General features: G+C 43.9%; 2 protein-coding genes across 2 annotated transcripts in view; one reads left to right on the top strand and one right to left on the bottom strand.

Annotated features, from left to right (window-relative positions):
• LOC135715010 (sodium-independent sulfate anion transporter-like) overlaps positions 1-18640 on the top strand; it is a 140629-nt gene that overhangs the window by 15107 nt on the left and 106882 nt on the right. The window lies entirely within an intron of this gene.
• On the bottom strand, positions 6179-6616 carry LOC135715006 (uncharacterized). Its single transcript, XM_065238413.1, has one exon. It carries the CDS (start codon positions 6614-6616, stop codon positions 6179-6181), a length of 438 nt encoding a protein of 145 aa, XP_065094485.1.

The raw sequence follows: 18640 nt of genomic DNA, 5'->3' as shown, positions 1-18640 counted from the left end.
CTATGGGTTTAGCCCAACGTGCGATAGTTGACGGTACTCTAATTTGAGTCAATTGAACTTAATTAAACGCAAACTACTTTGGTAAATTTACTTTTTTTGTCTTCGTAGACATACCCAAATTGGAAATAACTCCTTGCGTGTAACCTGTCGTGACGTTGTGAGTCGTGACCAAGATTTTTCAGCTGTAAAATGTAAAAGAACCGAGGATAAAACTCCAACGGACGCTCAATTCAAATTTTGCTTATTCCCAAAGTCAGCCATTCTCACACTACTCGTATCAGGCAACACTGCTGTCGGGTAAACTATTTGCCACACTGCCTTCGATTTTGTTTAGTTTGTTCTATACAAGAAAAAAATCTAGTTCAAGAATCAATGTCTATTTTTGTCGCTATTGTTGTTGTTACAAAGAAAAAAGTTAATCCTTTGAAAATATTCTATTTAAAACTCAAAAAAAAAAGTTAATCAACGCAATCAGTTTGAGATTGCCACAAATTGTTTAAAGCACTTAACAAATTTTAAATAAACACACAAATCGCAAATGTGAGAGCGAGGGAAAATCGAGTGGTGACCGAGAGGGGGCGTTAGATTCTTGTCTTGAAACGTACATAGTTTTTTTTTTAACTAAGTAAGCTAGGTGAAAATCAAAACATTTTTGAACGATTTTAAACGTTTTTTTTTTTTAACTTATTACAAAGAGCGATAACACTGATAAACTGTATAAAATGTGCCTTATGTAACGGATTACAAATCAAATTAACTAAAGTATAATATTTAACGGAGGAAAATAGAGACGGGAGAGAGTCATGCAGATTAAATTAGCTTGGTAGAATGCGCGCTTGCGCGGAAGGACGCAAATTAACAAAGAAAAAAAAACCTTGACCTTACTAAACTAAAAACCAGGTTGATGAAATAATGATGGTTGAGCTTTTAATGTTTAACAGAAGAAAAAGGAAGAAAATTTTCACAAAATTATTTTCGAAAGCCGCTGTGTATAAATCTAGTATTTTTGACCTTCGCCTTATAATGTGGAGTCGCTGTGTACAATAAGTGTATAAGTGGAAAGCAAATGTTGAGCAAAACTAAGCGAAAAAGTCGACTGCAATAGGAAAGCGAAGGTAGGAGGGTAGGAATTTTAGGAATATAGGGAAAATCAAAGCGCAAATTAAAATGCCTTTACAAATGCTGTAGTAGAGAAGCTAGATTGTGAGAGATCGAGAGAGAAAGAGAGAGAGAAAGCGATAAAAATAGAAGGAGGTTGCTGGAGAAAAACGGAAATTTGATTGCCAATAATTGAGTTAGTGAACAGAAGTGAAAACACGGGCGAACGTTTTGAATATTGAATTTGTTATTTAATTTTTATATTTGTAGCTATTACTATATATTTACATAGTTTTTACAGGAAAAAAATATCCAATAAAATCGAAAAAAAGATCTGAGATGTAAATTATGGGTACTATGTGCTTGTTTCGATGACAGTTCTTCCTTAAGCATACCATTTTAAAGCAAAAATCTCAGAACAAATTCAAATTAAATTAATGAATTTATTGCAAATCAGCAACATCTGCCAAACTACCTCTATTCTGCCGCCCTTCGCAAGTTGGTCATAGACATAGCCACGGGACAGAAAGGGTGAGGGAGGCGCAGTCCTCCTTTAATTCAGCAACAAAAATTAAAAAAAAAAATTAATTAGTTCAAGATTCTTGAACAATGCTCAAGCTATGTTTCAAAATTTGTTTTTTTTAAGGTCTCCGAACCTCAAAATTAGCCTCAGTTAATCACGACTTACCTGTTGGGTAATTTCTTTTTTACAGTTTTCGAACTGTAAATCACAAAAAATATCGAACTTCTAGTGTTTGGAATCGAAAATCTTGACAGTGGTTTGTTTACACCTATAGAGAACAACTGGTGCAAGTTTGATCAAAGTAGTCGATCGCGTTCAGAAATAACGTCAAATGGAACTCGAAAGAAGAAAAAATATTGAGCACAAACACCTGGAAAATCCGGAGTGATCCGGTTCCAAGCTGGCTAAAGTGCTGAAGATGCCGAAAACAACAGTTTGTCGAGTGCTCAAAACCTACAAGGAAACCCTGAGTGTGGAAAGAAATCAGCGGACCTACAAAAAAACTGGAGCCAGGGATCGTCAGCTGCACAGCAAGGTGTTGAGGTGCGTTAAAGCCAATCCCGGTCTTTCGATTCGAGATGTGGCCAGAAGGTAGGGTAAATGTCGGCTTCGGCACCCATTGACTGTTTTCGGCAACCAAAATTTAAACGTTAATTTCACTATGTTTTACCATCAACACACTTCCCTGAATGTATCCAAACGATTCTTTAGTCTTTCAGCTCCTTCTGATTATATTTGTAGGACCGAGCAATCCTGTTATGCTAGATTTTTCTTCAAATGAAGCATACGTACTACAAAATGGGGCTGATTTCGAGTTGCCGATAATAGAACAGCTGGTTAACACGCAGTTCTAATGGGAAGGTTGCCGAAGAAAAAGAGGTTGACGACAATAGTCACACTCACCTGAGAAGTTTAGAGCGTTGTAAAAACGCTTTCAAACAGTTTTGAAGAATTCTGTCGATTGGAATGGATGGAGAAGCAAGCAGCAGATGAATTGAAACAAACAGACACGTCATATATGTGCGTGACGCTGTGAAAATTCTAATAGAAGTGCGGACGCTGCTTAGATTGACGAGAATACGTAAATTCCCCTACATAATGGGACAATTGAGTGAATAGGTCTGCTTGGTGGTGCTCCAACTTGATAATCTTCTCTTCCAGTTTCTCAAGAACAAAGTGATGTCGGATATCGATATGCTTACTGCGTGGTGAATATCCGACTTCTCTTTCAGCAAGGTGAATCGCACTTCGGTTGTCGCAAAAGATGGTTATCGTTCCGTCTTGTCCTGATAGTTCCTGCCGTAGTCCTCTCCACCAGAGGCCACGGTTGATTGCTTACTTCAGTTCCACTAAATCGGTCCACCTGACTGCATGAAGACGTACCCGGTGATAGAGCGTCGCGTCTCGATGTCATTTCCCCAATCTGCATCGCTGAATCCAACGAAACCGTTATCTGCTTCATATCCTTCGTTCCTTTCAGATACCGTAAAATACGTTTTGCTGCTATTCAGTGTGGCTTACCGGGGTCGCTGGAGAAATGACTGACTGCGTTAACGGCGAAGCTGATGTCCGGTCGGGTACAATGCGCTAGGAACTGGAGACCTCCTGCCAGCTCCCGGAATGGAACTTTCTGCATCTGCTTCCGTTCGTCTTCAGTTCTAGGGCTCATCTGCTTCGATAGTTTTTGATTGTGATCTGCCGGGGTAGCTACTGTATCACAGTCACTCATGCCGAATCGTTCCAGCAGCTGTTGAATGTACTGCTCCTGGTCCAAACACACAGTTCCGTCTCCTCGCCCGACTCGGATTCCAAGGTCTTTGTTGGCCAATCCGAGATCCTTCATCAAAAACTTCGTTGTAAGCTGCTTCTTCAAAGCATTCACCCACCGCTGGTTGTTGGAAAACACCAGTAGGTCGTCGACGTATACCGCCACAATGAGAATCTTCTCGTTTTCGATTTTGAAATAGACACACGTGTCAAACTTCGACCGCGTTAGTCCAAAGCGCTTGAGTTCACCATCCAGCTTCTGGTTCCATACTCTACTGACTTGTTTCAGTACGTACAGCGCTTTCTTCAGCTTGCAAACCTTCTTCGGACTTCCGTTGGTGATAAATCCTTCCGGCTGCTCCATATATATGTCTTCCTCTTTCAGCTCACCTCACAGAAATGCTGTGACTGCATCCATCTGGTGTATCTTGAGATCCATTCTGGCAGCAAACGACATCAAGTACCGGATGGTAGCATACCGGGCCACGGGTGAGTAAGTCTCCTGGTAATCGATGCCCTTGACTTGAGAATAGCCCTTGATTACCAAGCGGGCTTTGTATCGCTCTGTGGATCCGTCGGGGCTCGTCTAGATCTTGAACACCCATTTGCAGCGGAGTGCTCTATCACCGGGTACGTCTTCATGCAGTCAGGTGGACCAATTTGACTAAGGTGATCACGAATCACTAACGGATGAGGACGAGCTCAGTGACAGCAACAAATCCGAGAATGGCTTTATTCTGGCATTGCGACGCATAGTGTCCCAACTTCTTGCACCGAAAGCACTTCACGCGCGATGTATTGGCATCTTCGCTTGGCTTTTTGCTGATTTTCACATCTTGCAAAATTTTCGCCTTGACAACGTCCGTCGTAAGCTTCATACCCGACGAATCCAATCCCAGGATCATCGGTTTGTACTGCTTCGGTAGACCCTTCATCAGCAGACTCGCCAGCCAAGTATCGTCGACTTCGAAACCGACCTCCGATAGCTGGTGACTTGTCGTAAAAAGTTCGTTCACGTACTCCTGCGTCGTTTGGCATATGATGTCCTCATCGCGTTCGGCGCCAACCAGCCGGATCCCCGTAAGCCTTCTCAGCAGTCCAATTTGCCTGGTGGAACCACTGTGCACATCTTCACTAACCTCCGGATCGCCCTCCTGCTGTTCCATCACCACGTTCGTTCCTAGATCAGGATCATCTTGGTCACGAAGGACCAGGAGCTGTAGTTCTCCGCGCCGCGTAGAATCTCTCTCCCCAGCAACGAAACTGAACTTCCTGGCATTCGTCCGATAGCCGGGGCTCTTCCGTTTTCTCGTCCACCCGAGCCTTCGCCCGAGCCTGCGCCATCAATTTTCTTTAAAAATGTCTTGCTTCGAAAAAATTGGAAAAATTTTCTTGTTCACCAAACAGAGCCGTTCCTATAGCAACTGTCTGGGCCCATAACCTAATGGGACAATTGAGTGAATAGGTCTGCTTGGTGTGATTGATGAATTGAAACTAAATTTATTCGTTACTACATATTATCACAAACGAAGTGACAGACGGAGCGGCTCGAAAACTTTGGTGACTAACCTGCTATTGCAATTTTTCAGTGTACCACATGGCAAGACCACTACACACTTAGATTTTTTGCCGAGATGGGCACCACCGAGCAGCTCGGCATTTTATTTTGCTGGATCTCAGTGAAAAACTTGCTGAGATTCAGCTAACAAACGGGAATTTTGCCGAGATCTCAGCTAACAAACATATTTTTTGCTGAATTTCCAGCAAAATAAAATGCCGAGCTGCTCGGTGGTGCCCATCTCGGCAAAAAAATCTAAGTGTGTACTACTGGATTGTACCAACAATCAATACGAAAGTAACGATTTTAAATTGGCTCACCACTTTAGTAGCCTATTGGTCCCAAGCAAACGATTAACGTACCCTATTCTAGTTGAAATTCTATTACTACACTATGTTTGTTTTGATTCGCTATGAAAGTTTGACAGATAACATCAGGGGTGTGTGGATTCATGCAGAACATGCAGGGGTGAGTGAAATAGCTTGGGACTGCTTGGGACCGTTGTTCTGGTACTGAGTGAGCCAAAAATAATAATGATTTTCTTCGGGACCCAGTGGTCTTAGAGTTACCTCTATGATTGTACCACATGGCAACACTACTACTAGATTGAACTAGCATTTTCACCAAATGTACTAGAATGTTTTGGTTCTATCTCTTTCACTCTACTCAAAACTGAAATGCATAAAAAAATGACAAAATGATACGCACTCTTTGCACACTGTCAAAGAATCATTGTACACAAAATCAACTTTGTTCAAATCAAAACAAAAATTCTAACCCATCTGGTGGATGATGGCACAGGCTTCCAAGAAAATTCTATTACAGTGAACCACATTATTTTAATGGATTTCTTCGCCAGTCACTTCGTTTCTTCGTCACTTCTGTCACTTCGTTTGTGATATTATCATGGCATGCTACAGCTTGTAGCTAATTCATCTCCCAGCGATTCACCAAAATCAGTTAGCAGCTGTCTTAGCCACACAGTTTCTTGACAGGCTTCTGACAGAGCGACATATTCTGCCTCCATGGATGAAAGGGTAACACACTGTTGACGGCGGCTAGCCCACGAGATTAAGCCACCATGGTAGCAGAATACTAATCCTGACGCTGATCTTCTGCTTGCGGGATCACCCACCCAATCTGCATCGGAATACCCGACTAAGCCTTGATCGACAGCTCCACCTAAACGCAGATAGCAATCCGACGTAGCCTTCAAATATCTCAGAACGCGTTTAAATAGCAGCGGTCCAATCTGCTTCGCTGGGAGCCGAAAAACTTCTACCAAGAACCGACGTGGACGCAGCAATATCCGGTCGAGCAACAACCGACAAGTACAGCAGTCCACCAACTAGACACCTATATTTGGTAGCATCTTCGAACACTGCACTGTTGTTTCCATCTTTCAAAAAACCATGATCCATCGGCGATCTAGTAGTCTTCGATTCATGCATACCGTTCTTCGAAATGAGCTCCTCGATGTAATTCTTCAGCCGTATCCTGTAGCAATCTTCTCCACGTAGCACTTCTATTCCCAAGAAGTGGCGAACTTCACCGAGATCCGTTAATTCGAACAGACTGTGAACGATCTTCTTCACGATAGCATCCGATATTCCAGATAGCAACATATCATCCACATATACGAGCAGAAACACTTTTGTTTCACCTTCCATCTTCACAAACAAACACTGATCTGCACTAGATGCCTTGAATCCGAACTTCGTGAGATGACTCTTCAACCTTGTGTTCCAGCATCTGGCCGATTAACGAGAGCCATAAATGCCTCGAGCTACGGAACCCGGTGGCTGCCGCATAAAAATCTCCTCTTCCAGCAATCCATTGAGGTAGGCTGTCTTAACGTCGAGGTGCCGAACCACCAACTTCTGGCTTGCAGTAATTATGAGAAACATCCGCAAACTGGCTTGACATCAAAATCTATACCGACCTGTTGGGTGAAGCCCTGTGCTACCACCCTGGCTTTGAATTTCACCACCTTGTCCTCTTCGTTACGCTTTACGTTAAAAACCCATTTGGATCCAACCACTTTACGGCCTGCAGGAAGCGGTACCAACTCCCAGGTTTCGTTTCGTCGGAGGGAATCCAATTCTTCCGTCATTGCCCCACGCCACTCTGAGCTCTTCATAGCTTCTTTGTAGCTTACAGGTTCCTGCACTGCACAAGCTGCTATTCCTACGACGTAATCCTCAAGGAGGTGGGGATTCACTCCTTTGTTTCCCCTCTGCGACCGACAAACTAGGTCCGAACCTTCAGCTTCGTCATCTGATGCGTCAAAGTACTCGTCGTTGATCAAACTGGTATGTCGTCTTCAACTTCCTAGAACTGGAAACTTCACCGAGGAAGTTCCGTTCCCGAGTTGCAAGAATCGGGCATCTCTGCTAACGGTGATTTTGGCAGTTTCTCGGTCAACGAACCTGTACCCCTTGTGTTCCATGGAGTACCCCACGAATGTGAGTTTACGAGCCTTTCCGTCAAGTTTGATCCTCTTCGTACCTGGTACGTGTACATATGCAACGCTACCGAAAATCCTAAGGTGTCCCAGATCCGGCTTTCGTCCCCACCAGAGCTCGTAGGGAGTCTTCGGCACAGACCTAGGCCGCAATCGGTTCTGGAGATACGTTGCGGTAGCTTCGCCCCAGTATCGCTTCTCAAGACCGGAGGCGAACCAGCCTAAGGCTGAAAGCCTCCTAAATAAAGCTAAATTAATTAATTAATTCTCAAGACCGGAATCAAGGAGCATGCATGTTGCCATTTCAGTGATCGATATATTTTTCCTTTCGGCAACACCGTTGGACTGGGAGGAATACGCGGTAGTATACTGCGGAGTGATACCTTCTTCCGTGTAAAATTTCCGCAGTCGCTTGTTATTAAATTCTCCCCCGCCATGGGAGCACACAACCCGTGGTTTACGTCCAAAATTGTTATCTGCCCAACGCACATAGTCGACAATGTTATGTGTTGCTTCCGACTTGTGGTGCAGCAGGTAAGTGACCGTGAACCTGCTATAGTCGTCGATGATGTGCATGACGTATCTGTTTCCGCTAGGAGTGACGGTTTTCATCGGGCCGCAAAGGTCCGTGTGGACAATATCAAGGACTTGTAACGACTTCCTTTCGGTTACTTCTGGGAATGGGGCACGGGATGCCTTCCCCTCTAGACAACATTCCCACACAAGTTTTAAACTACAGTCACTCACCTGCATTCCGGTCGCAAGCTGTTCCTTACCGATGCGCTCTGCAGCCACCCAGTCGCGGTGCCCTAGACGCCGATGCCACTGATGTTGGCAGCTCTCCTTGTGCTGTCCCGATGTTGCCTGCAACGATGGTTCAGCAACTTGTTGAAATGCACTTCTAAGTTCTTCAAAGTCAGCCTCTCCACAGAGATTAGGCTGGTCGACAATCCCGGCACATATTTCACATTTTCCATGTCAATCTTGATCACTTCATTGTTACCGTCAATACCGTGTACCTTCTCCAAGGATCTGAGTCTTGTTCCCATCGGCCATGGTAATCCAGCCACCAGGAAACTCATTCAGAGAGGTAAAAAACGACTTATTGTTCGTCATATGTGCACTAGCACCACTGTCTATGATCCAAGATTGACACTTTCCACTCGAAACGATAAACGCAATTCCTCTGTTGTAACTTTATCACTTCTCTCCTTCTTCTTTCTTCAGCAACCGGCAATTTCTTCGGAGATGCCCCGGTTCATTACAGTAATGGCAAATACGGGTCTCCTTACTTTCCGACTTGTACTCGGCGGAACGCATCGCCTTTTCGGATTTCTCGCTCAAGCCGCCGGTGGTATTCGTCCGCGATTTTTGATTTCGCTACATCGATCGTAACATCATCCCCGGTGCGGCTGTCAAGAGCGGTAACCAACCCATCGAACGAAGGCGGCAGACTACGCAACAACATGCAGATCTTCGTGTCTACATCAAGCACTGTACCGGCCGCGTCAAGACGGTCAAACAACTCGTCGATTTCCACTAGGTGCTGTTCGGTATCACTTCCTTCCAACATAACCCGGGAAACCTTGCACATTCCACAGTTATACCCGTACGTGGTTCTATGCCGCCTGACTAAAAATAAGTCTCGTTCACGAAGCTGTCGAGAAGGTGCATAAAAGTTAATATTCTGCAGCAGTGAAGGGCAATCCAGGTTACCCTTGAGATTCTTTGCTCGACTGTCGAGCTGTTCAGTCCGTATTTTCGCTCGATTTCTCGATTTGATTTTGTTTCGTTTTGTGCTGTCGCGTTGCGCCGTGGAAGTGTCGCCACCTTCTCGTGTTCTGGTAAGTTTACTTGAACTTGCAAACACGAAACAAATGGTGCGTAAACGTGCCAATGAGCCAGCAGCGGGCCCTTCAAAGAAGGTGATAATCAAGCCCAGCGCGTCGCAGGATGACACCGGAAAACGAGTACTGCAAGCCAACCAGTATTCAGTACTCCCGGAAGAAAATGGCGATGGTGACGCCGTTCCCATTGCAAGACGAGAGCGGATTGCCCCGCTTTTCACGCCGGTGAAGGATGTTCCCAAGCTGGGTGCCGAACTGGCAAAACACAAGCTGCTGCCTCACTTCAAGCTTTGCAGCATCGGTACTAAAATCATGTGCTCCAGCCTGGAGGAGTACAAACAAATAGGAAGTTTCCTGAAGAACAACAACGTGGACTTCTTCACGCATAATCTGCCATCGAGCATGCCACTGAAGGTGGTTTTGCGTGGATTACCGTCGTTCGAGGCTGCTGCGGTGAAGTCCGAGCTGGAGCGGCTTGGACTCCAACCTGATGCCGTGTTCCAGATGAACCGGCGTCCCAACCAAAACACCAGCTTCCGTGATCAGTTGTTCCTGGTGCATTTCACGAAGGGATCCACCAGTCTTGTGGCTCTGAGATCCTAAATCCGGGACCTGTTTCAGGTCATCATCAGTTGGGAGCATTACAAACCCCAACATCGTGATGTAACGCAGTGTATGAACTGCCTCTCATATGGCCATGGCACCAAAAACTGCCACATGAAGACAAACTGCGGCAAGTGTGCTGGAACTCACTCAACTGCGTCCTGTGAACAAGTCGATGACATCGAGCCAACGTGTGTCAACTGCGGTGGAAACCACCAAGCCTCCAATCGCGGATGTCCCAAGCGAGTGGAGTTCATTAATATCCGTCAGACGGTCACAATCAACAACCAGCTCGGTCGCCTCCGTAATCATCGTTCGCCTCCTGTACTGACGGAAGTCCAGTACCCAGCTCTCCAGCCCCGTCGACATGTTCCGAACCTAGCCCCGCTTCCGCTCAACAACCAACAAGTCAATCCTGCGAGTATCCAAATGGTTCCCAACAGTTGGACAGTTCAGCATCGTCTCGTTGTTGCTGCGGCCCAGGTCCAGGTTCATCCACCGCCCCTGGTTTATCATACGCTGGTGCTGTTTCAAGTGAATCTGTCGACGATTCTCCGTTCACCTCGGAGGAACTTGTGACGCTCGGGGCCAAGGTCATCATCATCATGCGTACCTGCAAGACTCGATCTGAACAACTTCATGCTGCCTTCTCACTCGTCACCAAGTATGGACCGTGAAGCTATAAAAATTGCAAATTGGAACGCTTGATCACTGACGAACAAGCATAAAGAGCTACTCGATTTCCTCAACACCAAGGAGGTCGACATTGCTATCATCACCGAGACGCATTTGAAGCCCGAACCGACTTTCGGCTCGTCAGACTTGATCGCATCTGCTCTGGAGGTGGAGGAGTGGCCATCGCTGCAAAACGGAACATCAGTTGCCGGCTGCTACCAAACTTCCAGCTGAAAACAATTGAAGCCATCGGCGTGGAGGTGAGCACATCACTTGGCCCAATCACCATCATCGCGGCCTACTGCCCCAAACAAACCAACATCAGAGACGGGTCGTCAGTGGCCCTCCGGAAAGACATCATCAAACTCACCCGGAGGAGCGGGAACTTTATCATCGCTGGCGATCTGAACGCAAAACAACTAGCTTGGGGCAATGGTCGGAGCAATAGAAACGGCATCATCCTCAATGAAGACCTGCAAGAGGGCCACTATACCATCTTGGCCCCGGACTCTCCCACCCGGTTGAGTCGGTCTGGGGTCCATGCGACCATCGACATCTTCGTTAGCAACATGGGACACAACATCTCGCAACCTGTGGCATTCCAGGAGCTGAGCTCGGACCACTACCCGGTTGTGGCCAAAGTTGGATCCTCGGAAAAGCGATTCGAAGCTTCCCAGCGCAACTACCATCGAGTCAACTGGGCGCAATATCAACACTGCGTCGACACAACCATCGACTATGATGTCCAACCGGGGACGTCCGAAGATGTTGACCGCTGTCTACAAACCATCGAGGAGGCGATCTCCCGGGCCAGGGAACAACACGTGCCAGTATCCAGACAGGTGAGTAACACTCTGAACCTTGACAGCCCTACCAAAGATCTCATTAGACTCCGTAACACCATTCGTAGGCAGTACCAGCGTATTGGCCTGCCTAACTTGAAGACCAATTGTAATCGATTAACAGAGATCATTCAGGCCAGGATGGTGGATCTCAGAAATAACAATTTTGCTAGTAAGATCCGCTCTCTCCCAGATTGTGCTAAGCCCTTCTGGAAACTTACAAAAATTCTTAAAAACAAGCCTAGACCCATTCCACCACTGACCCCACTGGATCGTCCCGGCGACCCAGTGGTTCATCTGATAACTCCTGAAGAGAAGGCTGCCGCGATAGGTCAACACTTCGTCAGCTCCCATAATTTCGGACAAAACATCGTCAGCCCTCATGAATCTGAGGTTGCTGAAAATGCAACCAATCTTCTTCAGATTCCTAACATTTTTCCAGAGGAATCCGAGATTACGGCTGACGAACTGTTGGCCTATATAAAATCATCTAAGAACATGAAGGCCCCAGGTTTCGACAACATCCTGAATCTGGAACTCAAACACTTGAGTCCCAGATTCTACAACCATCTGGCACTGATTTTTAATCAGTGCCTCAGACTTGGCTACTTCCCCTCGTGTTGGAAGTCTGCTAAAATCATACCCATCCGGAAACCTGGAAAGGATCCGTCCTCTCCATCAAGTTATCGACCAATCAGCCTTCTATCAGGGTTATCAAAACTGTTCGAAAGAGCAGTGTACCACCGGCTCCTAACATATGCCGATGAAAACAACTTGTTACAGTTTGGTTTTCGGAAAGGTCGTTCAACCGTCCACCAGCTGACTCGAGTAACAAACATTCTCAGACGGAACAAGTCTGTTTCGAAAACATCTGCCATGGCGTTGTTGGACGTTGAAAAAGCGTTCGACAATGTGTGGCATGATGGCCTGGTGTTCAAATTGCAGCAGTACGGTTTTCCAATCTTCCTTGTGAAGATAATAAACAACTACCTATCGGACAGGACGTTCCGAGTCTCTCTGAATGGCATTACATCGGATGCTTTCAACATCGGTGCCGGGGTTCCACAAGGAAGCATCCTTGGCCCCATTCTATTCAACCTGTTCACCTCCGATATGCCGACTCTCCCTGATGGTGGATCGTTGTCTCTGTTCGCAGATGACACATCCATCGTCTACAAGGGCAGGGTCATCGGAGCTCTGACTGCCAAACTTCAGAGAGGCCTACACGTCCTGTCTGAATACTTCAACAGCTGGAAAATCCGTATCAACGCGGCAAAGACCCAGGTCATTATCTTTCCACACTCTGAATCTACCAGACTTGTTCCGTCAAAGAATAACAAGATCTGCCTGAACGGCACAGTGGTGGAATGGTCCAAAGTCTCAGGTCCAAAGAGGTCGTGTACCTCGGGCTAATAGTACGTTCAGACTACAGAGTTATAACATGTTATAGCGCTATCTTGATGGTGGTTTCTGTGTTGCAATTAGTTGACAACCGTTATAACATGTTATAACTCTCCAGTCTGGACAGCGTTTAACACTAGACAGTAAGCTTATTTTCAGGGAGCACGTTGACAAAACGAAAACCAAGTACAACATCTTGATAAGATCGTTGTATCCACTTATCAACAGGAAGTCAACCCTGTCCCTGAAAAATAAGCTTGCTGTCTACAAACGAATCATCCTTCCTGTAATCGAGTACGGTATGCCAATCTGGGAGAGTTGCGCAAAATGCCATCACCTTAAATTCCGAAGGATCCAAAACAAGATCCTTAGGATGGTCCTAAACAGTCCCCCGCGGACTGGAAATTCTGAGATCCACCTCCTGGCTGGAATTCAGACATTAGAAGAACGGAGAGTATTCATCCTGGCAAGGTTCAGAGACACCTGTCTGAGATGAAATCATCAGATCATACGTGATCTAGCACGTTAGGTTAAGTTATACTCGTAGTTAGGTAGGTTATCACTTTTTTTCAATTCAAATAAAACAAATCCCCAAAGGAGTATTCTGTAAACTAGTTGAAAAACGCAAATATTAAATTAGAATATCAAATTAAACAAAGATGAAGAACCAGATAGGCTAATCAATTAATATGATAAATCAATGTACTACCATAATCAACAGAAATAAACATAATTTTACTACTACTAGGTTACCCTTGACAAGATCGAATACGAATAACGTCTGAAGTTTAGTGCGTCTGTGAGCTAGAGTTTCCATATCTAAAAGTCTGCAACGGCTTGTATAGTCAGGGAGATTTACTGGATCATTCCACGGAAGTTGTCGAAGAGCATACCACGTTGAACCCTTTCCATTCTGATGATCTGCTGTGCATGATATGGTGACCATACACTAACAGCATATTCCATGATGGTGCGAACAATTGAACAGTACAGTGCCTTGAGAGCATACATATCCGTGAAGCCATTTGTATTGCGACGAATAAATCCCAGGGCCAAACTTATTGAATCACGAATTACAGCTCTTTTTGTGCTTACCAATTTACTTATAGTCAGCCTTTATGTACACACTTAGATTTTTTGCCGAGATGGGCACCACCGAGCAGCTCGGCAGAGGGCAGCATAAGCACAACATCACCTTGTATGCGTTGGATGAAAAAGGACGATGCAAGAGGACACTAAAATAGCCGATATGGTTAAACTGGCCCTACCCGTGAATTTCCTCTAAAAACCCAATTCATAACATTCATCATGCAAAAATTAGTTAAATCAATAAAAAAAAATACATTCAAACTCAGTAAAGACGAGTTAGCTCATTATAAATCAAAAATTATTGTAATTTGTTTCCGGCTGTAAATAGGTATCTATTGATAAACCCTAAATGTATACCATTACAATGGCTGCGTCCTATAGCCAATCGCAGCCCATGAAGCAAAACAAACCGCAGTGTTCATTTTCCTTCATTTCCCGGCGACGGCAGCTGTCAAGAAAACATGAAACAGCAAAATAAACAAAAACAAACAGAACGAAAAAAAGACAACACTTGTGAAATGTTGTAAGGGCAGTTTTCGCACGATAGTAGAACCAGTCGGTGTGGAGTCTAGTGAGTGAGGGTGATGAAATAACAATTCGGATTCGTGGTTCAGTATCAAGTGATTTTCGTTTCGATGTGAAGTGTCTTCCGAAGAAAAAGTTTGTTCGATAGTGATTCCAATTGAGTAGGTGAAAATTAGGTGAAAATGTACTATTATCACATCAATCCTGCAGACTACTGAACGTTCTTAGTTCAGAAAAAAAAGAGTTGAAGGCTACGTCAACCTGTTTCTTCTGGAATCGAACATAACATGAGTCAGCTCATTTCATTCCAGTCGAATGTCACCTGTAAAATCGATGTTGCATAAATATTGGTTTTAACGATTTTAAATTAGAAATCCGATTATGGCTTTCCAAGTATTTGAGGATAGAGTGAGAATTAAGAAATTATTATTTACCTCAGCAGTGGAGTTGATCCAAACTGATTTACACCATGTTTGGAAGCTGCCGTTTGATTACGAGTACCAGACTGGTATTTCAATGCAATACCGGGTATATAATCTGATACTGATCTTTTAGCTGGTCATGTAGCAAGTACCTCCCCAGGGAATCCGAAACATGCACTGGAGTCTTCGGGTGTTCAATGTGGTACGGGGAACGGGTCCGGCGTAGTCGTTAGCATCCATGACTCTCACGCTAATTTCAAATTTCATTGCGTGCTAGTTCTGAATGACCTAAGCTCTGTCAAAGTGATTAAAAAAATGAGATCATGATCAGTGCGGTTCCTACTTGCATCAGATGGACGTCAAGATGGCTTTCCTATACCAGAAACCGTATGTATGCTCCAAAGGTATGTGTACGGCTCGCATCAAACTCCACGGTGATGGATCGATTGATTCAACACGGTACTGCTGAAATTAGGATTCCAAAGATACAAGCACTAGCACCGTATATCCAGTGAGTTAAAAAAAAAAACTTGTAGGGAGACAATGTCCTCCAGGGAATAAACTAGACCAGGATGAGGGAATCGATGCTATCCTACCTGTCGGATGGATAAGCACGGTCATGTGACCAAAAGTCCTATAGGGAATGGTCTCAAACTGAGCAGCAAAGGAAATCGTACCAACAATCCGCACCGAGAGCAGGTGTCCAGCAAACTAAGTTGTTGTGCTATATTACCCCGAATGTTAAAAGAACAAGCAGCTATCAAAAAAGGCAGAACCTTATTCGGGGTAAGGGCGTTCGGGGAAGTGACATTCGGAGTAATGAAGCACAACCCTCTAGAAGTTTTTGAAAAGTGTTGCTAGGAACGAGCACAATAGAATTATATTTCAAGAAACAGAATAGCCAGTAGACCGCTTACATTGAGGCCCACTAATCTATGGCAGGTTTTGTGTTCAAGGTGCACGGTTCAACGAGCTGTATCTTGCGCAAGCTGTTAGTTGTCATCATCTACGAGGATAGCTAGCAAACACAGTCTGGCTCTGTAGTGATTATCTGAGGCATGAATTAATCCAGGACTTCTACAAATTTCGCAGTAGTGTTGACTTCACTACTGACGAATAACCATAACAGGTCTTCCCTAGTAGCACGCTTGTCACAAATCGATTTTGGCAACTTCTATTCAACTTATATCAGTCATAAACAAGTTGCTGCAACTTAATGTGACGGAAATGTGCTACTCGGGTTAACGTAGCCGACGATCGTACTCACGAAACTCATCAACATCAAAATTCATTCAGAAAATCATGTTTCACAATCACAATTTATGTGATATATGTTTTTCAGTACTCGTAAAATAATAGAACTGATGTGGAATAGACTGGATTGATCACTACCGATCGAGAAAAATTGATAAAAGTATACTTTTGAACGAATGATCAAAATATAGCACTAACATGGATTTGAGAACATTTTTTTTTTAAACTTCGTATTTCTCAATAGTATGAAAATGTATAACTATTATGACTTTGACAACTTTTCATACAAAAAATATGTTCCACAACTTTGCCCAAGACAGAAATCCTCTGTCTTGTGGAATAAAAAAAAGTTTGTATCACTGCGCCATCTTTGCGGCTAAAACTTGAACTATTTTAATCCATTAAATTGTGTTGGAGTGTTCGACTGTGAGGTTCTGCAATAATCAATTTCGGCTTGACAGTCTGGCAAGTGGTCTCCCTCTTCACCAACGTCCCGAGGATCCTGGTGAGCAGAACCATCATCGACCGATGGGATAAAATTGACACCGATATCTCCCTTGATCGGTTCCTAGCGATCGTCGATTTTTGTATGGAAGCAAATTTTTTTCCGCTACAAAAATAAATTCCACCGCCAAATATACGGAACTTTCCCATGGGAGTCCTCTATCACCTATATTAGCAGACATAGTCCTCGAGTCAGTCATCAAAAGGGCTTTGAACGATCTACCGTTCAAAATACCCTTTTTACGAAAGTATGTAGACGACTTATTCGCTATCATACCAAAAGATGCACTGTACTGGGCACCGTACTCGAAGCGTTCAAAAGACAACCCAACAAACAATTTTAGCTGCAGATTAGCTTATACAGCCAAAATTTGCCTTATGCAGGTAATTTTTGCCTGTATAAGCTAAGCTGCAGCTAAAATTGTTTGTTGGGAAGAGACCAGACTACAATTCACCACCGAAACAGAAGTTAACGGCAAACTTCCCTTTCTGGACACCACCGTGATAAGAAATGAAGATTGTTCTCATCGTACAACCTGGTACATCAAACCAATCGCGTCAGGCAGAATGCTCAACTACCAATCGTTCCACCAGTACAAGCAGAAGATAAATGCAGCCAAAAATATGATTCACCGAGTATCATCACTCACAACAGACGAAAAAGCGCAACAGGATGTCAACCAGATAATACACAATCAACTGTCAGCAAACAGCTACCCAAAAGCATTAGTCAACAGACTCATATATTTATGTATAAACATAAACGCAACGCATCCAGAAGTGGACCATCAACCTCCAGCCGACCATCTGCCAGCCTACAACCCCCCAGCCAACCATCTGCCATCACACAAACATCACCAAACTGCTCAAAAAAGACTACCCACAGGTAAAAATAGCTGCAAGTCAACACTGCACTGTAGAGAAATTCCACGCCAAAACTAAACACCTAAAATCAAAAAAAGATATTAACAATATTATTTACAACATGCCATGTAATAATTGTAATTCCTGTTACATAGGCATGACCCAAAACAAACTAAGCCAACGATTATCGGGACACCACGTGTAAACAAACTAGGAACAATACTATCATCCGGAGCTGATGAAACACAATTAGCTGATCTAACAAACAAAACAGCTATGATCGAACACTGTATAACCCACGAACACAGATTCAATTTGGAGAAAACAACAATAGTTGATCGAAGTAACAACAAAAATACACTTGCATTCCTTGAAATGTGCCATATATATTGTACACCCAATACAGTCAATAGATGAACGGACGTAGACAATTTGAACACAGCTTACGCAGGAATCTTACACTAAAAGTCAAAACCATGAATGCGCAACAGCAATGCCATTATGCCAACAATCAATATGAAACTAACGATTTTAAATTGGCTCACTACTTGACTAGCCTATTGGTCCCAAGCAAACGATTAACGTATCCCATTCTAGTCGAAATTCTACTACTACACAATGTTTGTTTTGATTCGCTATGAAAGTTTGACAGATAAAATGAGGGGTTAGTGGATTTTAGAGGGGTGAATTGATTAGCTTGGGACCGAAGAGAGTACCAGAGCTGAGCCAAAAAGTTGAGCACGTTATTTCGGGACCTTCTAGTCTTAGAGTTACCTCTATGATTATGCCCACCTGAATCCAACTAAAAAGCTCAACTATAATACCCGTTCCCACCATTTCACCATAACCACCATAACCTTCGAAAAGTGCACAACCAAAATATTATACCCGACACAAATTACAAAAAATTCAACAATACTTTGAATAATTCAACCGCTTTGTGTAACAGACGTTAGACTTCAAACAGTATCTAGACAAAGAACAAATCCAAAAATTGTGAGTGCAAAACATTTATAAAATGTGAAACAATTAATTCTTAAAATAAAATTCCCCTCAGTTTCCCCTGAAGAACGCCCTAATCAGAGCCGAAACGTAGAGAAAAATTAATTTGTTCTGATGAGTGATTGCCAGACTGTCAAGCCGAAACTGATTATTTAATCCATTAAATTGTAGTCCTAACTAACCCAAGATACTTCACTCAAAA

This window comes from Ochlerotatus camptorhynchus, unplaced genomic scaffold (assembly GCF_037179485.1).
Source record: "Ochlerotatus camptorhynchus isolate MF236.1 unplaced genomic scaffold, CSIRO-AGI_Acam_v1.1 ptg000778l, whole genome shotgun sequence".
NCBI lineage: Eukaryota > Metazoa > Arthropoda > Insecta > Diptera > Culicidae > Ochlerotatus > Ochlerotatus camptorhynchus.
The sequence above is the reverse complement of the archived record's forward strand: the minus strand, read 5'-3'. Positions and strand labels throughout refer to the sequence as shown.

Excerpts from the sequence above, each read along its gene's own strand:
- LOC135715006 (XM_065238413.1), bottom strand. The coding sequence starts at position 6,616 with ATGGAAGGTGAAACAAAAGTGTTTCTGCTCGTATATGTGGATGATATG.